The sequence below is a fragment of the Bombina bombina genome, chromosome 6 (assembly GCF_027579735.1).
Source record: "Bombina bombina isolate aBomBom1 chromosome 6, aBomBom1.pri, whole genome shotgun sequence".
NCBI lineage: Eukaryota > Metazoa > Chordata > Amphibia > Anura > Bombinatoridae > Bombina > Bombina bombina.
Genome location: NC_069504.1, coordinates 1053321480 through 1053348441, shown reverse-complemented (window position 1 = coordinate 1053348441; position 26962 = coordinate 1053321480). Strand labels below are relative to the sequence as shown.

At 42.0% G+C, this 26962-nt stretch overlaps 1 protein-coding gene across 1 annotated transcript in view; it reads left to right on the top strand.

Annotated features, from left to right (window-relative positions):
• Positions 1 to 26962, top strand: part of CACNA2D4 (calcium voltage-gated channel auxiliary subunit alpha2delta 4) — a 1345448-nt gene that overhangs the window by 1253089 nt on the left and 65397 nt on the right. The window contains exons 31-32 of the mRNA XM_053718853.1: positions 13455 to 13517; positions 15239 to 15309. Coding sequence (XP_053574828.1) covers positions 13455 to 13517; positions 15239 to 15309 — 134 coding nt within the window. The remainder of the gene's footprint in view (positions 1 to 13454; positions 13518 to 15238; positions 15310 to 26962) is intronic.

The window sequence follows — 26962 nt, the reverse complement described above, 5'->3', positions numbered from 1 at the left end:
GGGGTTTAGTTAAAGTGTAATGCATTATTTAAGCATTTCTCTAAAATTTGCAAACTGATTATATACTCCAGGAGTAAACATAACACATGGTAATATTTATGGTATTAAGGTTTAAACATGCAATACAGACACAGATTTAGCCGTTGTGATATGTAACATCTTTATTAAGCTTAAAATGAAATAAAACCAAGTTTCATAAACAAACAGAAGTGCAACTTTAAAATATAAAAAAAACTTACTGTAAACTGTATTGGCTATATTGAACATATTACCCAATATAAAAACTTTAACAGTTCTCTGTTAATAATTAAAACAAGTATTAAGTAACTCAACACAACAAAAAGCTTCTGCAGCTAGCACAGGCACAGCATAATTTAAACCCACCCATACTCGTGGGTTATGCATATTTCTATAGGAAGAATCAATTGTTTATTCACAGATTCGAAACATTTTCGGCAACGATATTAGCACTGCTCTAGAACTTCCAAACTCATTATATACTCCTGGAGTAAAGGTTTATTAACCTGTTTTTATTTATGGTATTAAGGTTTAAACATACAATACAGATTTAACAGATTTAACTGTTGTGGTATATAACATGTCTTTATTTATCTTAACATTTTATAAAATTAAGTTTCGTAAATTTTACAAAAGAGCAGTAATTGGATATGGATTGATTAAAACACCTTGCATAAAATGTTTTTTTGTCAGCAAATTTGATTTAGTTTTAGTCATAGTCTTTTGACTAAAATGTCATTTTGATTTAGTTTTAGTCATAGTCTTTTGACTAAAATGTCATTTTAGTTTTAGTCGTATTTTAGTCATCAGAATCTCTTTAGTTTTATAGTCATTTTAGTCTAGTTTTAGTCGACGAAATTAACACTGCTGGCGGCTTGGATTGCCTGGAGTGTGCCCTCTGTCTTGGAGGTTTTGGCAATGTGATATTTTGTTCGGCCGCTCTTTCCTTACGGATAGTATTTTCTTCCGTGTCTTCCTACGGATGGCAGCGTGTTACTGGATGTATTGTTTCTGTTTGCTCAGTATTTTGAGTTTTGATGGTTTGCGGACTTTGTCTTCAGCTGTCTTTTTCGGTGCTGTTGCACAGTGTTTGGGAGATGTTTTCTTCTCCTTGCCGATGCCCGGTTTTGAACCTTGTGGTTCTGCTTGGTCTAGGTGTTGTCTCACCTTGTTCTCTAGACCCATTTGGGTCTCTGTGGGCTTGGCTTACTTTTAATGGGGTTTTTCCTTTATGGGATCTTGCTGTACCCTTTGGGTATCCCTGTGGTTCCTCCTTGTCCTCTCTTTTTTGGGGGCTTGGCTGTTACTACTGGTGTTAGTAAGGGTTGTGTGGGGACCGACTGCTGGGCGACGGTCTCTCCTGGAGGAGTGTTGGCTCAGTGAGTCTGCTTTTGCGGTCTCTAGTTAGGCCTTTGAACTATCTGTGGGTCAGTGTCATTGAGGCCTTTTCCTTTCTAGGTTCAGTGTCCTCTATAGCTTGGGTATTGTTTTCCCAAAAGTAATGAATGCAGCTGTGGACTCTTTCCATTTATGAAGAAAAACTTAAATTATGCTTACCTGATAATTTTCTTTATCTTCAGATGGAAAGAGTCCACAGCTCCCCGAATGTATTTTTCTGTGGGGCGTCTGTTCTTTTTTGTTCTTCTGGCACCTTTTCACCCTGGTATTTCTTCTACTGTCCCTTGTTCCTTGGCATAATGACTGGGGGATGATTGAAGTGGGAGGAGTATGGTTTGGTTGGGGTGTCTTTGCCTCCTCCTAGTGGCCAGGTTCTTATTTCCCAAAAGTAATGAATGCAGCTGTGGACTCTTTCCATCTGAAGAAAAGAAAATTATCAGGTAAGCATAATTTAAGTTTTCCCTAATGGGACTTCAGCCATAACTACCCTCAGGTGTCGCGGGGACTCATCAGTATTTCCTACTGCAATCCTCTGCGGTACTCGATACCTGCACTGGGTGGGCTCTCTACTGGATACTGCTGCAACTGCATTAACATTGACATGCCTGGTAAACCAGTAGAGGGGTGCTGCATAAGTTAAGTCCCTTTACACAGCACAGACAAAGACTTAAAGGGACAGTCAACCATAGAATTGTTATTGTTTTAAAAGATAGATAATCCCTTTATTACCCATTCCCCAGCTTTGCATAACCAGCACAGTTATATTAATACACTTTTTACCTCTGTGATTACCTTGTATCTAGGAAACTTCTTCCAGCCCCCTGATCACATAACTGTGACTGTTTATTATCTATTGTCTTAAATTTAGCATTGTTTTGTGCTAAATCTTAAATAACCCCCTGTGCCTGAACACAGTGTTATCTATATGGCTCACGTGCACTTTCTGTCTCTTTGTGTTGAAAAGAGATTTAAAAAGCATGTGATAAGAGGCAGCCCTCAAAGGCTTAGAAATTAGCATATGAGCCTACTTATGTTTAGTTTAAACTAAGAATACCAAGAGAAAAAAAGCAAATCTGATGATAAAAGTAAATTGGAAAGTTGATTAAAATTAAAAGTCCTATCTGAATAATGAAAGTTTAGGTTATACTAGACTGTCCCTTTAACCTGCTCCCCTCATGACACATATCATGTCCCTAACCATTCTGTTAGCATTGGGGACATTGTAAGGGAAGCTTCTGACCATTTTTAGCCCTCTGGCAGCTTTTGGGATTTTTATTTGAGCACTTTAAAAAAATATGTGTATGGCCCTTTAAGAGAACCGGCAATAGCTTAGTGCATGATGTGATTCGCTAGAGCAGGCTCCGGTTAGACTGGGGAACACTTTTAAACAGATTCTAATCTGATTTTTAGGGCCTTCCAATCACAGGAAAGGAGTTAAGTACCCATACAGGAGCTGTCGGGGGTACTTATGGGCATCTTATTATTTCTGGGGTCTTTTAAACTGATTACATTGAGAGACTGTGTAAGTTTCTGAGGGAGTGTTTTATAGTATAGAGGGCTCTCTACCAGGTATGTCCATGGGACTTTCATCTAGCATACCTGTTTCCTTTCTCTCTTCTTGGATCAAACAGGAGTCAATGTCAGTAATATTAGTTGCTCCAGCCTGGCAACACAAGACTTGGTATGTGGACCTAGTGCAGATGTCCTTTTGCTTTCTATAGTTTTTTTTCCCTCTGAAACAGAATCTGTTTTCTCAAGTTTTTCTTTTCTATCAATATCTCAAATCTCTATTTTAAAGGCGTGGAGTTTGAACACCTAGTTTTGGAACATAGAGATTTATTTGATTTGGTCATTGAATCTTTGAGGCAGGTCAGAAAACCTGTAACTCAAGAGATTTAACACAAGATTGGAAGAAATATTTTAAATGGTGTTCTTCAAGAGGATTTTCTTTGTATAAACTTATGTATAAGTTTCTACATTTCAGGTTCTACCCTTAAATAGTTCGGATACCTGGGCTTATTCTCTTTATCCTTCAAGAGATTGAGTATATTTGTTCTCTTTGAAGCAGAGTCCTTCTGCTTGACCAGCAGTCCTAACTAAATGTTATCTATGATCTTTAAGAGTGGCAACATTTACAAAAGGATTTGGAGGATAGGGGCATAATAATCCTAGTACCTGTATAATCTGAGGGTCAAGAGATTTTAACCCAATCTGTTTATTATCCAAAGGGATTTATAGTCCTATCCTGGATTTCATAGCCCTAAACATATATCTGGATTCTCTGTGGGATTACACTCTTGTCGGTGATCAGAATTAGGACATATCAGTTGCTCCTTATCTGGCTGATATCTAGTGCAAGCTTATTTTCTGTTAACAGCTGTTGCTCATACTCTCAAACCTCTGTCTTTCAATGTACCTAGAGCTCATTATATCCTGCTATGGGGTAGCATTTACAGGAATCATAATAGACTCAATCCTTATTTATCTTTTTCCTGTTGGAACTTCGCATTATTAAGATTCAGAGGGTGTGTCTCTTTCTTACAATGAGCTCTATCCATTGGTAGCTCAGTGCATGGAGGAGGTGGGTTGTTTGATTGCTGTTTCAGTTGCAGTTTCTTTAGCCCCCTCTTCACTCAAGAACCCTATAATGACTATGCTACATCAGTAGTTAATGAATTATCTACATTTGGCACACAGATTGCTTTGGATTTCTCCATCAGTCAATCTTTTTTTTAAGGACACAAAGTCTATTTTTGTCTCTTGGGACAACCTTCCTTCGTTAGTATTGGACTATTGTAAGAAGTTTGGTATCACCTTGAGGCAAGGTATCCAATCAACATTCTGGAACTTCGAGGGATCTTCGGCTAGTGAGCCCTGGCCTCTTTTAAAGGAGGAAAAGTTTATCCATTTCCAATCGCACAACATCATGGCCTTGGCCTACATAAATTATCCCAGGGGTTAACCGCAGTCCACTGGCCATGCAGGAAGTGTCTATTACTCTGTCTTGGGCAGAGAGGAATTCTAGATCCCTATTGGCAATCACAATACCATGTGTGAACAACTGGGAGGTGGATCATTCCAGCAGTTAATCGATCCATTCATGAAAGTGGTCTCTCCATAGGACAATTTGTGATTACTTATTGATCCAATGAGCTTACAGGACATAGTTCTAATGGCCTCCCACTTAATCTCAAACTTCTAAGCTATTGTGCAAAATCAAAAGATTTTAAGGTTCACATATTAGTCACCTTGGTATGTCCATCTGATTTTCATCTAGCATACCTGTTTCCTTTGATTGTTTTTATTCCAAGAGTCTCTTCTTGGATCAAACAGTAAACAAAGTCAGTAAAATTAGATGCCAGCCAGGCAACGCAGAACTTGGTATGCGGACCTAGTGCAGATGTAATTTTGCTTCCCATAGTTTTTTTTCCTCTGAGACAGAATCTGTTGTCTCAAGGTTCTTTTTCCTTTCAAGATCTCAAATCTCTGTTTTAATGACCTGGAGTTTGAATGCCTTGTTTTGGAACATAAAGATTTATTTGATTCGGTCATTTAATCTTTCATGCAGGCCAGAAAACCTGTAAAACACAAGAAAATTAACACAAGATTGGAAGATATATTTTAAATGGTGTTGTTCCAGAGGATTTTGTTGGTGTCCTTTTAAATTCTTAGAATCTTCATTTTCTTGGATGCCCTTGTCAAGAGTTTGTCCACGATTTTCTGCCTTACCTATTTTTTTCATAAGAAGTTGGCTAAACTTCCTGAGGTTCAGACTTTTGTTCAGGCATTACTTAGAATTAGTCCATTGATGGTCACCTTTCTAAGAGCATTACAGCTCTTTCTTCAAAAGCAAATGCAACATTGTGGTTTTTGAAAGATTATACATCTTTGGAGCAGATTTGCAAAGCTGCAACGTGTCTTATTTGCATACTTTTTTCAGAGTTTATTGCTTTGAGGTTTTGCTTTTTAGCAAGCAGCTTTTGCCAGATAAGTCCTTCAGGCTGCATATCCGGCTAAATAAGAACCGCCAGAAAAATTGTCTCACCCTTTCCGTAACATAGACCATTGACTTGGGTATTAATCACATATGTCATGGAGGACTGTAGACCATCATCATTTTATGAAAGAAAACAAAATTAATGTTTACCTAATAAATTGTCTTTCGGAATAATGATAGTCCACAGGCCCCGTCGGTTAGATTTTTGGGCAACAGTTTTAATGACACCTCTATAGACCCTGCTTTGCCTTTCCTACCTTTCTTTACTGTTCGCTACATGGCTATACGTCAAACTAGGAGAGATGGGAGGGTTTTAAAGCTATTGTATGGGTTTGTAAACTCCAAGTGAAGGAAAAAGAAAATAATTTATCAGGTAAGAATACATTTTGTTTTTATAAAGGCTGGGCCTGTTTAGAAGATTGACGTGCTTATACAGGTATATTGTAAGGGGATATAATGTAACGGATTCCAAGTAGGTCAGATATATTTATTGATAAAACTATATAACAGAAATAATTCTAGTGTTACAGATAAGGGAAGCAACAAGTTGAAATAAGTTGGCTTAATTTTTTTATATCTTCAAACTGGCTAAACATAGATCAGAATTTGTTTCTAAAGAATAAATGTTATGGGGGCAAACAAAAGTGTTTTTTTTATCTCAAGAATAAGTTACTTAAAGGGACATGAAAGCCAAACTTAAACTTCCATAACTCAGACAGAACAGTTTAAAAAAAATAATTAAAACTTTCCTGTTTACTTCTGTTATCAAATTTATCTTTTTCGGTTTTAATTTCTTGAAATTTTTTCCTTTCCACTACAGCATACTGTAGTAGGCTCAAGAGCGTGCACGTGTCTTGGGCACTAAATATTGTTAAAAACATTGTTGCAAACACAGCTGCCATATGGTGCTCAAGATATAAACGCTATTGAGCCTACCTCAGAATGCTCTTATGGAAAAAAGTTAAGTAATAACAAAGCATATCAATGGTAAGAAATTAATTTGATAATAGAAGTAAATAGATTTTTTCCCATAATTGTGTGCTCTAAATCATAAACATTTAATCTCAAAATAAGTGTCTGCAAGAAAAAGTGCAGCCTACACAGTGGTTTATAAAAGTAACCTACTTTGAGCTAGATTACTAGTGGATTGCTATTTATCACTCCTGCTTGCGCGTTAACTCAGCTAGAAGTAAGTTTTTTTCACGTTTCACGCATATTACAAATTGAAAGCAAAAAGTCTTTGTAAGAGCACTAACCTGCCGTGCAAAAAACGAACTTTGAATATCGCAACTGTGTTAATGTTTTCCCCATAGACTTCAATGGAGCACGAAAAGTGGGGGGAAAAACTACCACCCAACAAGTCGCACAAACCCAATCACGTTTTCTTAAATGTGCTAACCCGACATGAAATATTAGTATTTCACATTTCAATGTTCTTCACATAGCAGACTATGTTTTGTTTATTTGTAAATACATATCTCTCTCTCTATATATATATATGATGTTTTTTTTGGTAAAATTTATATCTATACCTATATCTATATATGATTAAATATAGTTATAGAAATTTACAGATATATAAATATATATATATATATATATATATGCAGTATATACATATTTTATATATATATATATATATATATATATATATATACAGTATATATATATATATATATATATATATATATATATATATATATATATAAATCAGAATATATTTAAAAATACAAAGATCATATTCCCCTATGTGAAGAACATTGGAATGTGAAATATTTACGGTAAATACATAGTTTAACACTTTATTAAAAATGATTTTTCATGTTTTCAGCTGCTTGACTGCGAAGGGCTCCGATGCACTTATATATACGTATTTCTATATATTTATGTGTTTATATGTGTATATATGTCTCTAAATACATATATACACATATAATTACATAAATACATATGTACACACATATAACTTATATATATATATATATATATATATATATTAATGAGTGTAACTGTACTGTTAAATGTATTTTTCTTCTTCAACGGGAAGAGTCCACAGCTGCATTCATTACTTTTGGGAATTCAGAACCTGGCCACCAGGAGGAGGCAAAGACACCCCAGCCAAAAGGCTTAAATACCTCCCCCACTTCCCTCATCCCCCAGTTATTCTTTGTCTTTCGTCTCAGGAGGTTGGCAGAGAAGTGTCAGAAGCTTGAAGATAGTCTCTTATGGAGGGTAGTACTCTTCGAAATGGGACTGGAGTTTTAAGTAATCCTGTCAGCCTCTCAGTGAGAGCAAGGATGAAAGTTAAAGTCCGGAGATGCAGGGGGAGTTCTTCGGCGAAACCATCCCGACTCATATTAACAGCTCCTGGGCAATCAGCATTGACGAGTTTCGCTGCCTGCCTTTATTCACTCAAGTCCATGTCAGAAGCAAGGCTACTATCTGTCACACTTGAAGGGCCAGCCCATGTTCCTGCTCCATGGCGTAGATTCCGGTAAGATTGTTTCATTTTATTTTAATATATGAATGTAATGTTAACAAAAGAAGCCAGGGTCCCAGTGGGACTCCTTTATCTTAAATTGAATCAAGGGTTAATATCTCCTGAGGGGGGTTATTGAACAGGGGGGACTTTAATCATGTTTGTTATGTGATTTTGTCTGCTAATGTGTAGTGTTACTTGAGCTCATGGTTATACGGACATAATGGCCTTATATCATCAGTTTGCATGGTCCTAAGGGACTGGTGCACTTTTTGTCTTACACGATGCACCTCGTGACCGTGTGTGGTCACGTTGTATTCCATTTCCGCACCTTGACCGTGTGGCGATGGAGGGAGTCTGTTCGTTAGTTGTCTGGTTCACGGTAAGTGGTGAGTGCCCCAGCCATTGGGGGGGTGTAAGGTGCCTTTAGTGTTTGTCCATAATTACAATCTCCAAATTATGGAGGATTCTGATTTTTGGAGACAGATATCTCCGATTCGGAGTATACGTCTTGCGAAGAATATGAAATGGCCCGGGTTATCCATGCCCATCAGTTATGTGCCGATTGCCATTCTAGAGTACTCTCTTCCACCAAATCAGGGAATTTAAAGTGCGCTGAGCCATCCGCCCTATGAGGATTCCATGTCCTACGAGGCACGTGCCCCAGAACCTTCCTTTGCTATGCAAGCAGGTGTCCCTATGGCCGTTACTCCTTCTCCGGAAGGCGGCTTGTTTCCTCCAGGTTACAGCACGGTTCCGCATGGCCATATCTATGGCATTGGCACATTTATATTTCCCTAGAGAGGTATTTTTAAGATTGCCTGAGTCAGTTAGACCTTCTGGGGCTTCAGGGGCCCTACCCTTGGGGCCGGGGCGTCCATTGACCCGGCGGGGGGTCATTATGCCTTCCGTTATAGACTGGCATGTCTGCGTTTTCTACTAAGGCATGTTTTGTCAGTGCTGGAGGATTCCAGCCCTACTGGGCCGAGGGATCCTCGGTTTACTGTGCCGGACGGCAAACTAGGTTAGACGTGTAGGGATGAAGATAATCTCTTTAACGTCTCCGCTTTTTTCTTTTTTTTAAGTATCTGTTACAGCTCTGAGCTTGGAAGGATGGGGCCTCTAATAGGCTTGTCTGGTTGGCGTGCCATTTTCCTTGGTCGTTCACCCTCAGGTGCTGCCTTTCTTTTATTTGAATCTGGTTAGGATATATTTGTTTTGTTTTATGAAGCTCATGTCTGTTATAATTGTCCGTTGTGGGAACATTTCTTCTCTGAAACTGATACTTGCGATTTTGTGGTCACATGCGCACTTCCTTGGAAGCTGCGCGTTCTATATGATTATAGTTTATGTTATGGACCCCTTTGGGGTTTCGTTTTTTCTTGGACCTTGCACAGTCCAGGGGAGTTCCTTGTACCAGGCAGGTACTGGTCGGGCACTAGCTGCTGTTCCTTATGGTTCATGTCACCCATGTGGTGCCGGTGTGTTGGTTATCTTGTTGGGTGTTGAGTCGTTCACATTGATGAAATGTTCAAGTTATGTTTGTTTTATCCAATTACTTGAGGGGTGTTATTGTTTCCTTATACGTCAACCTGCTCCTCGTCCTCGGTGAATGGAGTGTCGGAGGGTTTGTTCCTCTACCGTTTTTCCTTAGGTTGGGGTCCGGGTGCGGACCTGTCGATGTCTCCTCATGGGTTCGGGAGATCCTTGACCTCGGAACTGGAGTTTCCCCATTCCCAAGTGTTTTGAGGTCTGGATGAGGGCTTGACAGCCCGGGTACCAGTTTGGATGACGTGTTTTCATTCTATCTTGGTATCTTCTGGGTGACTGTTTTTCTTGTGGTAGTCACCGGTACCTATTGAGGTTGCTGGGACTGCTTTTTCCCTTTTAGGGTGGTCCGGTCATCCGAGTTCGGAAGTGCGGATATGTCCGTCTTTCCTTGTTTCTGCGTATTGCACGCTCTCATAAGAGGGAGCGCAGGGGTTGAGTTTCTCTCCATTTTTTTCTCCCCGGCAACCGCCCCTGGTTCACTTCGCAGAGGAGTTGTGGGGTTTTCTATGGTCTTCCTTGTGTGATACAGGGATTTCCGGGAGGGTGATCCTGTGAGGATTTTGGCTCTCCGTCTAAGGGGCTTGTTCAGCCTGCCGGGTAGCCTAGTGGGTTGCCGGTTACCCACATGACTAAGGTGTTCTCCATTATTTGGAACCCTGTCCCTGGTGACCTTCGGGGTCCCTGGAGGGTTTGAATCCAGCTGCAGGTGATTGTCTCTTCTCTTTGTATTACAAATTGCAGTAAAAAGATAATTTTTCTTTGATTATTGAAATTGAATCTCTAGGAGCTCTTGTTCTCTGGGGTTGCAGAGGGTTCAGGGTTCAGCTCCACTTATGGGTGTGGATTGCCATCTTCTAGACCTGTCTAGATATTTGTCTATGCTCTTGGTCTAAGTTCTTGTGAATACTCTACCTAGAGTGCTCTTCTCCGTATGAGGCAACCTGAGGGTTCCTCAGGTCATACGGCCTGCCCCGTTTTTCGGGGGGTCTGGCTTAGGGCCAGGTCTCTCGACTGAGTTTTGGGGTCGTTATTGTTAGAATCGGTCCTGGGCGGTTCAGTTTCGAACCATAGGGTTTAGAGCATCCGCTTGTCCCTTCAGGGGGTTGGTTTTTCTCTCAGGGGAGCTTTGGTTCCTGCCTGGAGGTTAATTTGATGCTTTTCGGATGCATCTTTCAGTTGTTGCCAGTGGCAATTTTTGTACTTGAGTTGAGGTTGTTTGTCTCAACTGAGCTGGTGGTAATGGTCGTTAAGTTGTTGCTAAATGGTATTGCTTACTGTTTTTCTTTTAGCCTCTTCGCCCTGTCTATGGCTTGGAAAGTGGTCTCCTTGGTATTTGTCCTCTTGGGGAGGATTTTGGAAGTCTTACAGTTTCCATGGAGACCCAGTGGGTTCTATCTTCTCGTTCGAGGATTTTTCTTCCTCCCTTGCATTCTAGAGGCTATGGAGGCTGGTTCTGGTACTAGGGTATTGTTATGGCTCAATGCCCTATCTCCCTTTTTGGGAGTGTTCCTTCTTTGGAAGGGAAATGTGCAAGGGTTCCGGACCCATGCACGACGTATCTATTATGGGCCACCTGTAGTGGCCGGATGGTTTGCCTAGCAAGCGGAAGGTTTGCAGTTTGCAACCAGCTGCAGCTATTGCATCTGGAATGTGTGCTTGTAAGCTGTTTGGCAGTTGTGGTAGCATTCCTGATGCTAGTATTTGGTCAGGGGTTCGTTCCTCTTAGGCCCTTTCGTTCTCTCTTGAGGCGGACGTCTTTAGACCTTTTTGGACTGAGTCTGTTTCTCGGAGTGGGGTCTTACCGTGTACTTCTGTTAGCCCTGTTATTCTCCCTGGTGCGGGGTTCTCGGGTGTTCCTTCCTTCACTGGTTACATTTCACTGCTGGTGTTGGATGTCTTTTTGGGGTCCAGATTCATCCTGGATGGGAGTTGTCGTTGATATCCAGCACTCTCTGTGGGATGGGGTCCCATGATGGCTTAGGGTTAGTTTTGCTGCCCTGGAGCTGGAGCTCGCAAATCTGTCCGTTGTGATACTGTGTTTCACAGAGAGCCCTTTTTTCTGTTGGGAAGGTTAGTTCCTCCATCCTGTCTATGGGCTCCGGGTTACCTTCGGTCCTGATACAGGTTTCCTACCTGTATACAACTAGTTATAGCAGTTGTATCTGCTGGACTAGGGTTCTGGGGAGCTTGTGGCTCTTTGGCACACCATCAGTCATATGGTGTTGTGTCTGAGGACCTGAGGGTGGATTTTGTTTGTCCTAGTGATCGCTCTCTCATTGGTTGGGAGTGTCTCTCTGGGGGATAGGATATTTGTCTTTCTAGAGAGTTTTTCCCCTTGTAACAACCTTCGTTTCATTTGTCTTGGGGTTTTCCCTAGTCTAATGGTCCTTTGGATCTCTTTCGGGTACTCTGTTCTCTCCTTCGGAGGTAGGTGGAGGTACTTCTTCGGGTAGTTAGTGCGATGGGAGCCTGCAGGACTTGGCTTCTCAGAGGCATTGTGCTCAGCGTAATCTAAAGATTTTGAGTGGTCTCCAGAACGGCTTTGCAGGTTGTTTACCTTGTTTCTTTTTATGCTGTTTTTTATGGGTAATACCAGGCTGTGGTGCCTTTTGAAGGGACCGCCTTCTGTACCCGCCCTTTGTTTGCATTCAGTGTCCTCGATAGCTTGGGTATTGTTTTCCCAAAAGTAATGAATGCAGCTGTGGACTCTTCCCGTTTAAGAAGAAAAACTTAAATTATGCTTACCTGATAATTTTCTTTTCTTTTGACGGGAAGATTCCACAGCTTCCCCGCCCGTGTTTTATCGATGAGGCAGCCGTAGTTAAGTTTCTTCTTCTGGCACCTTTTTCACACTGATATTTCTTGTACTGTTCCTTGTTCCCTTGGCAGAATGACTGGGGGATGAGGGAAGTGGGGGAGGTATTTAAGCCTTTGGTTGGGGTGTCTTTGCCTCCTCCTGGTGGCCAGGTTCTGAATTCCCAAAAGTAATGAATGCAGCAGTAGACTCTTCCCATCAGAAGAAAAGAAAACTATCAGGTAAGCATAATTTAAGTTTTTTAGATGTGTTTTGTTCAACTTTTTTGTCTTGCGTAACAGTCAACCAGAGCTCTGAAGTCGCTTTATTCCGACGAGCATTAAAGGGACATTAAACCCCAAATTTTTCTTTCATGATTCAGATAGAGAATACAATAATAAACAACATTCCAATTTACTTCTATTATCTAATTTGCTTAATTCTTTAGATATTCTTTGTTGAAGAAATAGCAATGCACATGGGGGAGCCAATCACACAAGGCATCTATGTGCAGCCACCAATCAGCAGCGACTGAGCATATCTAGATATGCTTTTCAGCAAAGGATATCAAGAAAATGAAGATTGCATGTTATTTCTAAAGCATGAAAGAAAAAAATTGTGTTTCATGTCCCTTTAAATTAGATTACACTCAAGCAAACGTGTTTACTTTCAACCTATAATACGCGTGCTACTTCCGACATGCGCAAAGAGCTGAGATAATCTAGGTAATCTAGACCTTTATTGGAAACGTATCCCTTTAAGTCAGGCTCTAACTAAGGCCAGCATCATCCTTTAACCCTCCTCATTCCAGAGAGGGCTGCAACACATTATGTTCCTGGCTTTTGTGACCGCAGGGATGTTTACGGGTCTGTGATTGATGGGAAATAAGGACAAAATTGTTTATTTAAACAATGTAGAACTAACATTTGATTTGGCATATTCCTGTACAATGTATTGTGAGCTATGGTACAGTATGCTGTGTTTGACGTGCCTTTTTACAGCTCTCACTATTTTGTTATGCCCTGTCTATAAAGCAATATCTGTTGTATTCCTCAAAAAACACTACACAGTGCTTTTTAACTCCTATCTGTGATGGCTTCCGCCACATGTCATACATCTGAGCTGTCCATAGTAAATGACAGTCTAGACAATCTTTGATAACTAAATCTCAGCGAGATGACCTTTATATTTTGTTCCACTTTGTCTCTCTCGCTCAGACTCTGCAGTGCTATCTTATTGACAACAATGGCTTCATTGTAATCACCAAAGACCAGGAGAAGGTAAGAGGAGCAGAAGGCTTTTTTGAGGGGAGAAGAGTAAACTGGGTCAGGTGTAGGGATAGAGGAGTAAGGGGTTGTACACGTTAGCTTTGATGTTATTATACTTAATGTAACCGACCTAGGGTCCGATGATCTAAAGTTCTGCTCTGAAATTATCTAAGACACCCTGTCAGTATTGTGAGGTCCCTCATAATTATAGAAAGGCAAATATTAGGTTAAGCGCTGGTTTTTTTTTTAGCTATGAAGGGTTTTGGACGTGAACGGGACAGCTTATCCTAAATTTTTCTCCCCTTTAATTTGTTCCCAATTATATATTTTACCTGCTGGAGTGTATTCAATTGTTTACACATTGCTCCATTACCTTTTTTCAGCATTTGAAATAGCTGATTTTGCCTGTGACATCCCCATCTATACTGAATTTTTTTATACTTAAGTATAGGCTAAAGAAAACCTGTGTAAACGTAACCAGCAGAAGAAATTACATTCCCAGTGGGAGGTATGAGAGATAAACAATACAATGTTAACTTTTAGTAGTTCTTTGCAAGTATTGGACGTACTATGTAAGTAAACAGACAGATAATATAAAGAAGCATGTGTGTACAGAAAGTGATATAATCTGATTTCCCTGCATGCTCAACCCATTTTAATGGTTTGTGGTTTCAAAGAACAAAACCAGCTTTTTCATATACAAAAATAAGCAATTTTGCTCATATTTTATACTCTGTAGCTGGTATAACTAGTCATTGGAAACACATTAAGGGAATATAATTCTAAAAAAAACTTCAAAGATGTAGCATGTAGTGTACTGTATAATAGTGAGGTTTTGATCATCAGGCTCTTAGTGCGAATAAATGAAGGAACAGAGCAAGCTGGGATTTATTTTGACAAAGAGAATTGTGGGTCTTGGACCACCTGTTGGGGCTTAGGAGAAAGAGCCATGTGAGGTTGAAGCTCGGTCTGACTTGCATCACTCTTATAGTTTTCGGTAAGCTGTGAAGGTTGTAACCGTGTCAAGTGTAGCAGCTGTCAGCCAAGGGGTTAAAGGTCTATTTAGTCACAAAGGAACTGATCTATGTGTTGCTGTTTTTTCTCCCCTTCCCTTACCTGCCAATGTATCACCTGTGACATCACTTCCCTTACCTGCCAATGTATCACCTGTGACATCACTTCCCTTACCTGCCAATGTATCACCTGTGACATCACTTCCTTTACCTGCCAATGTATCACCTGTGATATCACTTCCTTTATCTGCCAATGTATCACCTGTGACATCACTTCCCTTACCTGCCAATGTATCACCTGTGACATCACTTCCCTTACCTGCCAATGTATCACCTGTGACATCACTTCCTTTACCTGCCAATGTATCACCTGTGATATCACTTCCCTTACCTGCCAATGTATCACCTGTGACATCACTTCCCTTACCCCCTCACCCACTTCCTCGCTCTGTGCCCCTCATGTTCTCTTTCCCTGTGTCCCCTTTATTCCGTTTTGCTGTCCCCACTTCTTTTTTACTTTCTATCTCATCTTTTTCATTTATCTTTTTTTTTGCATTTTTCTTTCATCTGTTCGCAGCCTCTTCTGCTTCTCTCCCTTCCCTCTGCTTTATTTTGTACTTCCGTTATATGTTTTCCCGGCACACATTTCCCCCTCGCTACCTCTGTATCCCCATGTACTCGTTCTCCCTCGCTAACATGTCTGCCCTCTTCATTTTACAGACAGGAGTGTTCCTGGGGGAGGTGGATGGCTCGCTGATTACACAGCTCCTGAACATGGGTGTTTTCAGACAGTAAGTATCTCTCCAGATGTGTCCCAGGGACAGCATTAAAGGGACACTAAACACAAACATTTTCTTTCATGATTCAGGTAGAGAATATCATTTTAAACAACATTCCAATTTACTTCTATTATCTAATTTGCTTAATCTGTTAGATATCCTTTGTTGAAAAATAGCAATGCACGTGGGTAAGCCAATCACATGAGGCATCTTTGTGCAGCCACCAATCAGGAGCTACTGAGCCTATCTAGATATGCTTTTCAGCAAAGGATGTCAAGAGATTGAAACAAATTAGATAATATAAGTAAATTAGAAAGCTGTTTAAAATTCCAATGTAAACACTAGCTGTAAAAATCAAATAACGTGATTTCAAGGCCGGGATCAGATCATGGGGTCTGCCTATGCTGCTTGGCACCCCCTCCCCCAGTCCCCTCTTGATTGCATCAAAGGGGGAGGCTGCAGGATGCCATATAAGGTAGGACGTTCCATGCTGTCCTATAGGCGTTAAAGCCCAGCACTGTTAGGACGGCATGTAAACATCCTAACAGCATGAAGGGAAAAAGCTACATTAAAAGTATAGTGCCTTATGGTTGAATATTGTGCTTGTTCTATGCTCCCAAAATGCAAATATTGTAAACCTCAAATGCTGCAAATCAAATAACTTGTTTAGGCAATTTGCAGCATTTTCAAAACCTAGGTTAACTTACACTTTTTGGCCTCTAGAGAGCAATGGATAAAGCGCAATTTTTACACAAAAGCAAGAGATGTTTAACGTCCCTTTAAGTTACCATTTAGATTACTTGAGTTAGGTTTATTTTCTAATTAACAATACATAATATCTGCACTTACTGATCCACTATCATCTTCACTCTCCTTAAAAGGACAGTATACACCAATTTTCATATAACTGCATGTAATAGACACTACTATAAAGAGTTATATGCACAGATACTGATATAAAAATCCAGTATAAAAACTTACTTAGAAGCTCCCAGTTTAGCTCTGCTAAAAAGGTAGCTAGAACACCCACTTTAAGTGGGAAATAACAGACACTCCCCCTTCCTATGCATATGAAAAGACCCTTTACACAAACAGGAGCTAGCTGGAGTAAGTATACCTCTGTATTCTCCTAAAACTTTGCGGCTTGGTTAGGAGTCTGAAAATCAGAGCAATGTTTTTTAAAAATAAGAAAAATTATACATTTAAAAAAACAAAAAACAAAAAAACCTGTATGGGCTATATAAATGTATCATCTACAAAACATTTATGCAAAGAAAAATCGAGTGTATAATGTCCCTTTAAAGGTACATGAACCTCACTTTTTTTTTTTCTTAAACGTGGAGAGTCCACAGCTGCATTCATTATTTTTGGGAATTCAGAACCTGGCCACTAGTAGGAGGCAAAGACACCCCAGCCAAAGGCTTAAATACCTCCCCCACTTCCCTCATCCCCCAGTCATTCTTTGCCTTTCATCACAGGAGGTTGGCAGAGAAGTGTCGGAAGATTAAAGATAGTCTCTTAAGGAAGGTAGTACTCTTCGGAATGGGACTGGAGTTTTAAGTAGTCCTGTCAGCCTCTCAGTGAGAGCTTGGATGAAAGTTAGAGTCCGGAGATGCAGGGAGAGTCTTTCTGCGAAACCATCCCGACTCATATTAACAGCTCCTTAGCAATCAGCGTTGATGAGTTTCACTGCCTGCTTTGTTCTCTCAAGTCCATGTCAGAAGCGAGGCTGCTATCTGTCACACTTGAAGGGCCGTGTTCCTGTTCCACAACGTAGATTCCGGCAAGATCGTTTCATTTTACTTAAGATGTGTGAAGTGAAAAAGTAAAACGAAGAAGTCAGGGTCTCAGTGGGACTCCTTTATCTTATGGAATTGAGGGTTAATATCTCCTGAGGGGGGTTATTGAACAGGGGGGACTTTAATCATGTTTGTTATGTGATTCTGTCTGCTAAATGTGTAGTGATACTTGGGCTCGTGGCTATATCGGAACATAACGGCCTTTTTTGTCAGGCTGTGCAGCCCTTGTGGCTTTGGCGCGTTTTTAGTTGGCCTGCACGGTGTACCTTGTGACCGGGCATGGACACATTTCTAGTGAGTACCCCAGCCATTGGAGGTGTAAGGTGCCGTCTTATTTTTCTTTCCTATTCATAATTTCTATCCTAGTTATGGAGTACTCTCATTTTTTGGAGACGGATGTCTCTGATTCAGATTCTACTTCTTGCGAAGAAAATCAGTTATGTTCCGCATGACGCTTTAGAGTGCTCTTTTCTCCTGATCCAGGGAACTTAGAGTCCGCCGAGCCATCCGCCCCTGGGGGCCTCATATCCTGTGTGGCGAGTATCCTAGAACCTTCTTTAGCTACGCAAGCAGGTGTCCCTAATGCCGTTACCCCTTCTCTGGAAGGAGGCTTTTTTCCTCCAGAGGTTATGGCACAGTTCCGCATGGCCATTTCTTTGGCATTGGCGCATTTACATCTTCCAGGGAGGGAGACGTTAGGGAAATTCTGTCCGTGTTCAGTGAACCAAGGCTCATCAGGCGAGGGATCGTCTGGGTCATATCAGCCCTCTGGGGAAGTGGTTGCCTCTGAGGCATCAGGGGCCCAATCCTTGGGGTCCGGGTCGTCAGTTCCCCCAGCGGAGGTAAGTCTTGCTTTTCGTTATAGACTGGCGCGCCTTTGTGTCCTGCTGCAACATGTTTTGACAGTCCTGGAGGATCCCAACCCGGAGGGGTTGAGGGGTCCTCGGTCTTCCGCTCCAGACGACAAGCTGGATTAGACTAGGGGGATGTAGTTAATCTCCTTGTTGTCTCCGATTTATCTTTTTCTTTGCGGTATCTTATTCCAGTTCTGAGCTTCGGGAGAATGGGATCTCTGACGGGCTGGCCCTGTCAGTGTAACCATTTTTCTTGGGTGTTCACCTGTGCATGCTGCCCTCTTTTTCGTTGATCCGGTTTTCTTATATTTTTGGAAGCTCATGTTTGTTATACTTTCTCCGTTGGGAAACATTTCTTCTCTGGAATTTGATACTAGCGATTTTGTGGTCGCTTGGACACTTCTGCGTAAGTTGTATGTTAAGATATTATTTGCATAGTCTTAAATTTTATCGATCCCTTTTAGGGTTTCGTAATTTCTGTGACCTGGTTCAGTTCCGAAATGCCTTCTGTAGCAGGCTGGTCCTGATCGAGCGCTGGTTTCTGTCCCATAAGGGTCTATTCCATCCATGTGGTGCTGGGATATCTGGTTGAACTGGTTGGGTGGTGAGTTTTCCCTCAGAAGAGAGGTTTATTATGCTTGGGTTCTTCCTTCAGCACAATGTATTCCCTGTATCCCTGTAAATAGGCATTGCCAGGGAGAGGAACTCCATGAGAGTTTCAAGACTCTGCCCTTGATGGGGCTAAGAGAGGAGGCCTTTCGTTTATGACATCAGGCTGGTTCTCGTTGCTACTTTTTGGGTGGCGCATCAAGGGGTTTGTTCAAACCTCTTGGTCCTGATCCTGTTTGTTGGGCCTGGACAGCTCCTGCTACAAAGCACTCCGAAGGTCTTTGACCTTGGAACTAGTTTTCTCCACTTCCATTTGGTCTGGAGTTTTATACATCTCCTTAACTTGGGGGGGGGGTTATCCCTCCTATAGTATTGCTCTTTTTGAGATTCTTGACCTCGGTACCTCTTCCATTGGTAGCGAGGTGTCTTAGACTTCCTTTTATTTCCTGTGGGGGGATGGTTGGTTCGTCCACCTTTCTTACTCTTACTGCTTCTTGTCTGCTCCCATGTTTTTAGGGACTATAGAGAAGAGCTACCCTCTCTTACATCATATCAGTTTATATGTTGGTTTTGGGATATCGATGTTCGTCATCCTGTTGTCCCTTGGTCCTGAGGGGTTACTGGGAGGTGGACCCAGATGGATTGTTTTTTATTTTTGCAGGAGGGTATTGCCCCTCAAATTTTGGAAAAGTTTATTTTCTGTCTCTGGGATGCTTAGTACACGTCCAGTGCCTTAGGGCCTTTGGATGGGCTGTTCTTGCATCCTCTAGGGTTCACCGTATGAGGTATTCGCAAGCGGGAGATTGCTCTCTTATTCAGCCATTCTACTTTATAGGTGGGCTCGCGGGCTGTCTGTTTGGCTCCTAAACCGACTGTTACAGCCGGAGGGTGCCCTTTTCAGTCGGTGTTGTTTTTGCAGTCTGTTCGATGACATATGCTCCGTACCTGTGGGTGGGTGAGCAGGTGTCTTTTCATTTCCTTCCCCTTAGGGAGAGCGGGATATACCATGGTGTCCGCCTAATTTTTGGAGGGGGGTCCCTCGTCCTTGTGGTATAGTCATATTGGGGCGGATCTGGTATTGTGTTCCCACTGTTGTGTCAGTGTGTGGTCTCCCGTTGTCTGGGAGTTCACCTTCCTGTAGGGAAGGAATTATTATTGTTTTTTTGTAGAGCGCCAACAGATACCGCAGCGCTAATCTGGGTCTGGGTTCTTGAACCCGAGATCGTACTATGTCCTGTTCCGGCTTGGTGGTTTAGCTTGCCAAGCTTGTTACATATGGTCAGGGTTTGCCTACCCTTTGTTACCGTGTACTCCTCTTTTGAGCTCAGGGTAATACAGGGATTTATTTCCTTATCTTCGGACATGCCAGGCGCTTTTGGTGCTGGGCCTTTGTCTCAATGAAGTAGTCCATGTAACCTACTGGTGGGTTTTTGGGGCTTTGCAACTTGAGTTGTTGGTTCGAATCCAGCTGTGGGCTGGTTTTACCTTTTTTCGGCCTGAGGCCTATGGATCGGTTGAGTTTGGACCATGTTCTTCTCCAGATCTTATGATCTCTCTTGAGGTGGAGTTTGAAGGAGTTTTTCCTCAGCATGTTTTTTTCTGCTTCCCTATTTTTGTTAGGGAGTGAGTTCCTGCACTTCTGGAGGGTTCCCTCTGTGGGGGTCTCCTGGTACAGTTTTCTAAACTGATAGGCTAGTGTTCGTGACTGAGGTCTACTAGTCTTGTGTGGCAGAGTGGGAGCCGGGAGCTCCATCTGGAGCACGTAAGTGCTTATGCTGCTAACTGTTGGAAGTTCTGGGGAATATCTGCTTATTCCACAATAGCTCTTTCAGGAGTGCAGACTGCACTCTGTGTGAGTTAGGGGTTCTGCTCAGTCTTCGGGGTTGTCTTTGGATCGAATCTTGGTCCTTTGGACTTTCTCCAGATTGGGGTAGAGGGTTTTTTCCCTATCTTAATTTTGGTAGGTTGTTGGAGTTTATCTTTATTCATTTTTCTTTGTCTTGCTGCAACTTGCGGTTGCGCTCGATTTTGCAGGGGTTCCTTTTTCCCCTACTTGCTGAGATTTTAGATCTCTTGTTGAATATTTATTTTCCTTACCCTTCTGGGAATAGGTGGAATCGGTTCGGGCTTGGAGTTGGCGGGACTTGTCTCTTTGGGCTTTGTGCTCAGTGGAATCTGGTACCTTTTAGTGGTCTCTATCTGGGCCCTGCTGGATTTAATTGTTGGGCAGTTACTTAGTCCTTTTTGTTCTGCTTGGTACAGTAGTTGTTAATTGGTGTGGGTAACTAGAGGCTATGATGCCCTTTGAATGGGCCGTCTTGTCTACCCGCCCTTTTTTTGCATTCAGTGTCCTCTATAGTTTGGGTATTGTTTTCCCAAAAGTAATGAATGCAGCTGTGGACTCTCCCCGTTTAAGAAGAAAAACATAAATTATGCTTACCTGATAATTTTCTTTTCTTCTGACAGGGAGAGTCCACAGCTTCCCGCCCACGTTTTTATGGGAGGCGGCCATGTTTTAATTTATTCTTCTGGCTTTTTTTACCTGATATTTCTCCTACTGTTCCTTGTTCCCTTGGCAGAATGACTGCGGGATGAGGGAAGTGGGGGAGGTATTTAAGCTTTTGGCTGGGGTGTCTTTGCCTCCTCCTGGTGGCCAGGTTCTGAATTCCCAAAAGTAATGAATGCAGCTGTGGACTCTCCCCGTCAGAAGTAAAGAAAATTATCAGCTAAGCATAATTTATGTTTTTTTTCATGATTTGGATAGAGTATGTGATTTTAAACATCTTTACAATTTATTTATTTTATCTAATATGTTTAGTTGTCTTGGTATCCCTTCTTGAAAAAGGATACCTAGGTGGTTTCAGAAGCTGCTGATTGGTGGCTTCACATATGTACCTCATGTGATTGGCTCACCGAATGTGTTAACTAACTCCCTGTAGCGCATTGCTGTTTTTTTTAACAAAGAATACCAAGAGATTGAAGTAAATCAGATAATAGAAGTAAATTGTAAAGTTGTTTAAAATTGTATTCTCTATCTGAATAATGAAAGATTGTTGGGGAGTTTTGTGTCCCTTCAATTGGACATTAATGTCAAAATTAAACTTTCATGAGTCAGAGAGAGCATATCATATCTTCTATAAGATACGACGAGTCCACAGATTCATCCTTTACTTGTGGGATATTATCCTCCTGCTAACAGGAAGTGGCAAAGAGCACCACAGCAGAGCTGTCTATATAGCTCCTCCCTTAACTCCACCCCCAGTCATTCTCTTTGCCTACTCAAAGTACTACGAAGGGTAAAGTGAAAGAGGGGATAAAATGTTAGTTTCTCTTGTTAAGTGTATTCAGTCCACGGATCATCCATTACTTGTGGGATATTCTCCTTCCCAACAGGAAGTTGCAAGAGGATCACCCACAGCAGAGCTGCTATATAGCTCCTCCCCTCACTGCCATATCCAGTCATTCTCTTGCAACTCTCAACAAAGATGGACGTAGTAAGAGGAGAGTGGTGTATTATAGTTAGTTTCTTAACTTCAATCAAAAGTTTGTTATTTTTAAATGGTACCGGAGTGTACTGTTTTATCAAAGGCAGCATTAGAAGAAGAATCTGCCTGTGATTTCTATGATCTTAGCAGAAGTAACTAAGATCCATTGCCGTTCTCACATATTCTGAGGAGTGAGGTAACTTCAGAGAGGGAATGGCGTGCAGGTTTTCCTGCAATAAGGTATGTGCAGTAAACATATTTCTAGGGATGGAACTTGCTAGAAAAATGCTGCTGATACCGGATTAATGTAAGTTAAGCCTAAATGCAGTGATTTAATAGCGACTGGTATCAGGCTTATTAACAGAGATACAAAGTGTAATATAAAACGTTTGCTGGCATGTTTAATCGTTTTTATATATGCTTTGGTGATAAAACTTATTGGGGCCTAGTTTTTTCCACATGGCTGGCTTTATTTTTGCCTAGAAACAGAGGCTTTCCACTGTTATAGTATAAAAGTTACAGTTGGTGCAGTTAAAATTACAAACTGTGACATTCAGCTTCCCTCAGCAGTCCCCTGCATGCTATAGGACATCTCTGATGGGCTCAAAAGGCTTCAAAAGTAGGAGCTGTGGCAGTTGTTATGACTGTTTAAAAAACATATTTTTCGTTTTGTTAATCTGTTTTTTGTATTAAGGGGTTAATCATCCATTTGCAAGTGGGTGCAATGCTCTGCTAACTTGTTACATACACTGTAAAAACTTCGTTAGTGTAACTGCCTTTTTTCACTGTTATTTCAAATTTTGCCAAAATTTGTTTCTCTTAAAGGCACAGTAACGTTTTTTATATTGCTTGTTAACTTTGTTTAAAGTGTTTTCCAAGCTTGCTAGTCTCATTGCTAGTCTGTACAAACATGTCTGACACAGAGGAAACTACTTGTTCATTATGTTTAAAAGCCATGGTGGAGCCCCATAGGAGAATGTGTACTAAATGTATTGATTTCACCTTAAACAGTAAAGATCAGTCTTTATCTATAAAAGAATTGTCACCAGAGGGGTCTGTCGAGGGGGAAGTTATGCCGACTAACTCTCCCCATGTGTCGGACCCTTCGCCTCCCGCTCAAGGGACGCACGCTAATATGGCGCCAAGTACATCAGGGATGCCCATAGCGATTACTTTGCAGGACATGGCTGCAATCATGAATAATACCCTGTCACAGGTATTAGCCAGATTGCCTGAATTGAGAGGCAAGCGCGATAGCTCTGGGGTTAGACGAGATACAGAGCGCGTAGATGCTGTAAGAGCCATGTCTGATACTGCGTCACAATATGCAGAACCTGAGGACGGAGAGCTTCAGTCTGTGGGTGACGTCTCTGAATCGGGGAGACCTGATTCAGAGATTTCTAATTTTAAATTTAAGCTTGAGAACCTCCGTGTGTTACTTGGGGAGGTATTAGCTGCTCTGAATGACTGTGACACAATTGCAGTGCCAGAGAAATTGTGTAGGCTGGATAAATACTATGCAGTGGGATAGACCCGGTGTGCCCTTTTCCCCACCTCCTATATTTAGAAAAATGTTTCCAATAGATGCCACTACACGGGACTTATGGCAGACAGTCCCTAAGGTGGAGGGAGCAGTTTCTACTTTAGCAAAGCGTACCACTATCCCGGTTGAGGACAGTTGTGCTTTTTCAGATCCAATGGATAAAAAATTAGAGGATTACCTTAAGAAAATGTTTATTCAACAAGGTTTTTATTTTACAGCCCCTTGCATGCATTGCGCCTGTCACTGCTGCGGCGGCGTTCTGGTTTGAGGCCCTGGAAGAGGCCATCCATACAGCTCCATTGACTGAAATTATTGACAAGCTTAGAACACTTAAGCTAACTAACTCATTTGTTTCTGATGCCATTGTTCATTTGACTAAACTAATGGCTAAGAATTCCGGATTCGCCATCCAGGCGCGTAGGGCGCTATGGCTTAAATCCTGGTCAGCTGATGTGACTTCAAAGTCTAAATTACTTAACATTCCTTTCAAGGGGCAGACCTTATTCGGGCCTGGTTTGAAAGAAATTATTGCTGACATTACTGGAGGTAAGGGTCATACCCTTCCTCAGGACAGGGCCAAATCAAGGGCCAAACAGTCTAATTTTTTTGCCTTTCGAAATTTCAAGGCAGGTGCAGGATCAGCTCCCTCTACTTCAAAACAAGAGGGAACTTTTCCTCAATCTAAGCAGGCCTGGAAACCTACCCAGTCCTGGAACAAGGGCAAGCAGGCCGAAAGCCTGCTGCTGCCTCCAAGACAGCATGAAGGAGCGGCCCCCTATCCGACAACGGATCTAGTAGGGGGCAGACTCTCTCTCTTCGCCCAGGCGTGGGCAAGAGATGTTCAGGATCCCTGGGCGTTGGAGATCATATCTCAGGGATATCTTCTGGACTTCAAAGCTTCTCCCCCACAAGGGAGATTTCACCTTTCAAGATTATCTGCAAACCAGATAAAGAAAGAGGCATTCCTAAGCTGCGTGCAAGACCTCCTTGTAATGGGAGTGATCCATCCAGTTCCGCGGACGGAACAAGGACAGGGGTTTTATTCAAATCTGTTTGTGGTTCCCAAAAAAGAGGGAACCTTCAGACCAATTTTGGATCTAAAGATCCTAAACAAATTCCTCAGAGTTCCATCATTCAAAATGGAAACTATTCGAACCATTTTACCCATGATCCAAGAGGGTCAGTACATGACCACAGTGGACTTAAAGGATGCCTACCTTCACATTCCGATCCACAAGAATCATCATCGGTTCCTGAGGTTTGCCTTTCTAGACAGGCATTACCAGTTTGTAGCTCTTCCATTCGGGTTGGCTACAGCCCCAAGAATTTTTACAAAGGTTCTGGGCTCACTTCTGGCGGTTCTAAGACCGCGAGGCATAGCGGTGGCTCCTTACCTAGACGACATCCTGATACAGGCGTCAAGCTTTCAAATTGCCAAGTCTCATACAGAGATAGTTCTGGCATTTCTGAGGTCGCATGGGTGGAAAGTGAACGAAGAAAAGAGTTCTCTATCTCCTCTCACAAGGGTTTCCTTCCTAGGGACTCTGATAGATTCTATAAAAATGAAAATTTACCTGACGGAGTCCAGGTTATCAAAACTTCTAAATGCTTGCCGTGTTCTTCACTCCATTCCGCGCCCCACGGTGGCTCAGTGCATGGAAGTAATCGGCTTAATGGTAGCGGCGATGGACATAGTGCCATTTGCGCGCCTGCATCTCAGACCGCTGCAATTATGCATGCTCAGTCAGTGGAATGGGGATTACACAGATTTGTCCCCTCTACTAAATCTGGATCAGGAAACCAGAGATTCTCTTCTCTGGTGGTTATCTCGGGTCCATCTGTCCAAAGGTATGACCTTTCGCAGGCCAGATTGGACCATTGTAACAACAGACGCCAGCCTTCTAGGTTTGGGTGCAGTCTGGAACTCCCTGAAGGCTCAGGGTTCATGGACTCAGGAGGAGAAACTCCTCCCAATAAATATTCTGGAGTTGAGAGCAATATTCAATGCTCTTCTAGCTTGGCCTCAGTTAGCAACACTGAGGTTCATCAGATTTCAGTCGGACAACATCACGACTGTGGCTTACATCATCCATCAAGGGGGGACCAGGAGTTCCCTAGCGATGTCAGAAGTCTCCAAGATAATTCGCTGGGCAGAGACTCACTCTTGCCACCTATCAGCGATCCATATCCCAGGGGTAGAGAACTGGGAGGCGGATTTTCTAAGTCGTCAGACTTTTCATCCGGGGGAGTGGGAACTCCATCCGGAGGTGTTTGCTCAATTGGTTCTCCGTTGGGGCAAACCAGAACTGGATCTCATGGCGTCTCGCCAGAACGCCAAGCTTCCTTGTTACGGATCTAGGTCCAGGGACCCAGAAGCGGCACTGATAGATGCTCTAGCAGTGCCTTGGTTCTTCAACCTGGCCACCGTTTCCTCTGCTCCCTCGTCTGATTGCCAAAATCAAACAGGAGAGAGCATCGGTGATATTGATAGCGCCTGCGTGGCCACGCAGGACCTGGTATGCAGACCTAGTGGACATGTCATCCTTTCCACCATGGACTCTGCCTCTGAGACAAGACCTTCTAATACAAGGTCCTTTCAATCATCCGAATCTACTTTCTCTGAGACTGACTGCATGGAGATTGAACGCTTGATCCTATCAAAGCGTGGCTTCTCTGAGTCAGTAATTGATACCTTAATACAGGCACGAAAGCCTGTCACCAGCAAAATTTACCACAAGATTTGGCGTAAATATCTTCATTGGTGTGAATCCAAGAATTACTCATGGAGTAGGGTTAGGATTCCTAGGATATTGTCCTTCCTCCAAGAGGGTTTGGACAAAGGACTATCAGCTAGTTCTTTAAAGGGACAGATTTCTGCTCTGTCTATTCTTTTACACAAGCGTCTGGCAGAAGTTCCAGACGTTCAGGCATTTTGTCAGGCTTATGGTTTCTCCTTTCTCGGCTTGTTTCGGTCGAATGACTGGATATGGCAGTTAGGGGAGGAGCTATATAGCAGCTCTGCTGTGGGTGATCCTCTTGCAACTTCCTGTTGGGAAGGAGAATATCCCACAAGTAATGGATGATCCGTGGACTGGATACACTACAAGAGAAATAAATTTATCAGGTAAGCATAAATTATGTTTTTTATTTTCTTCAAGCAAGAGTTTTTTATTTTAAATGGTACCGGTGTGTACTATTTTCTCTCAGGCAGCAGATTGATGAAGACTTCTGCCTGGAAGCTGATGATCTTAGCATTTGTCACTAAGATCCAGAGCAGTTCCCACAGAATGGCTGAGGAGTACTTAAGAAACTTCAGTGTGAGGAACGTTTTTCATGCTATAAGCAGTGAGGTATGTTCAGTCATTTTTTTCTGGA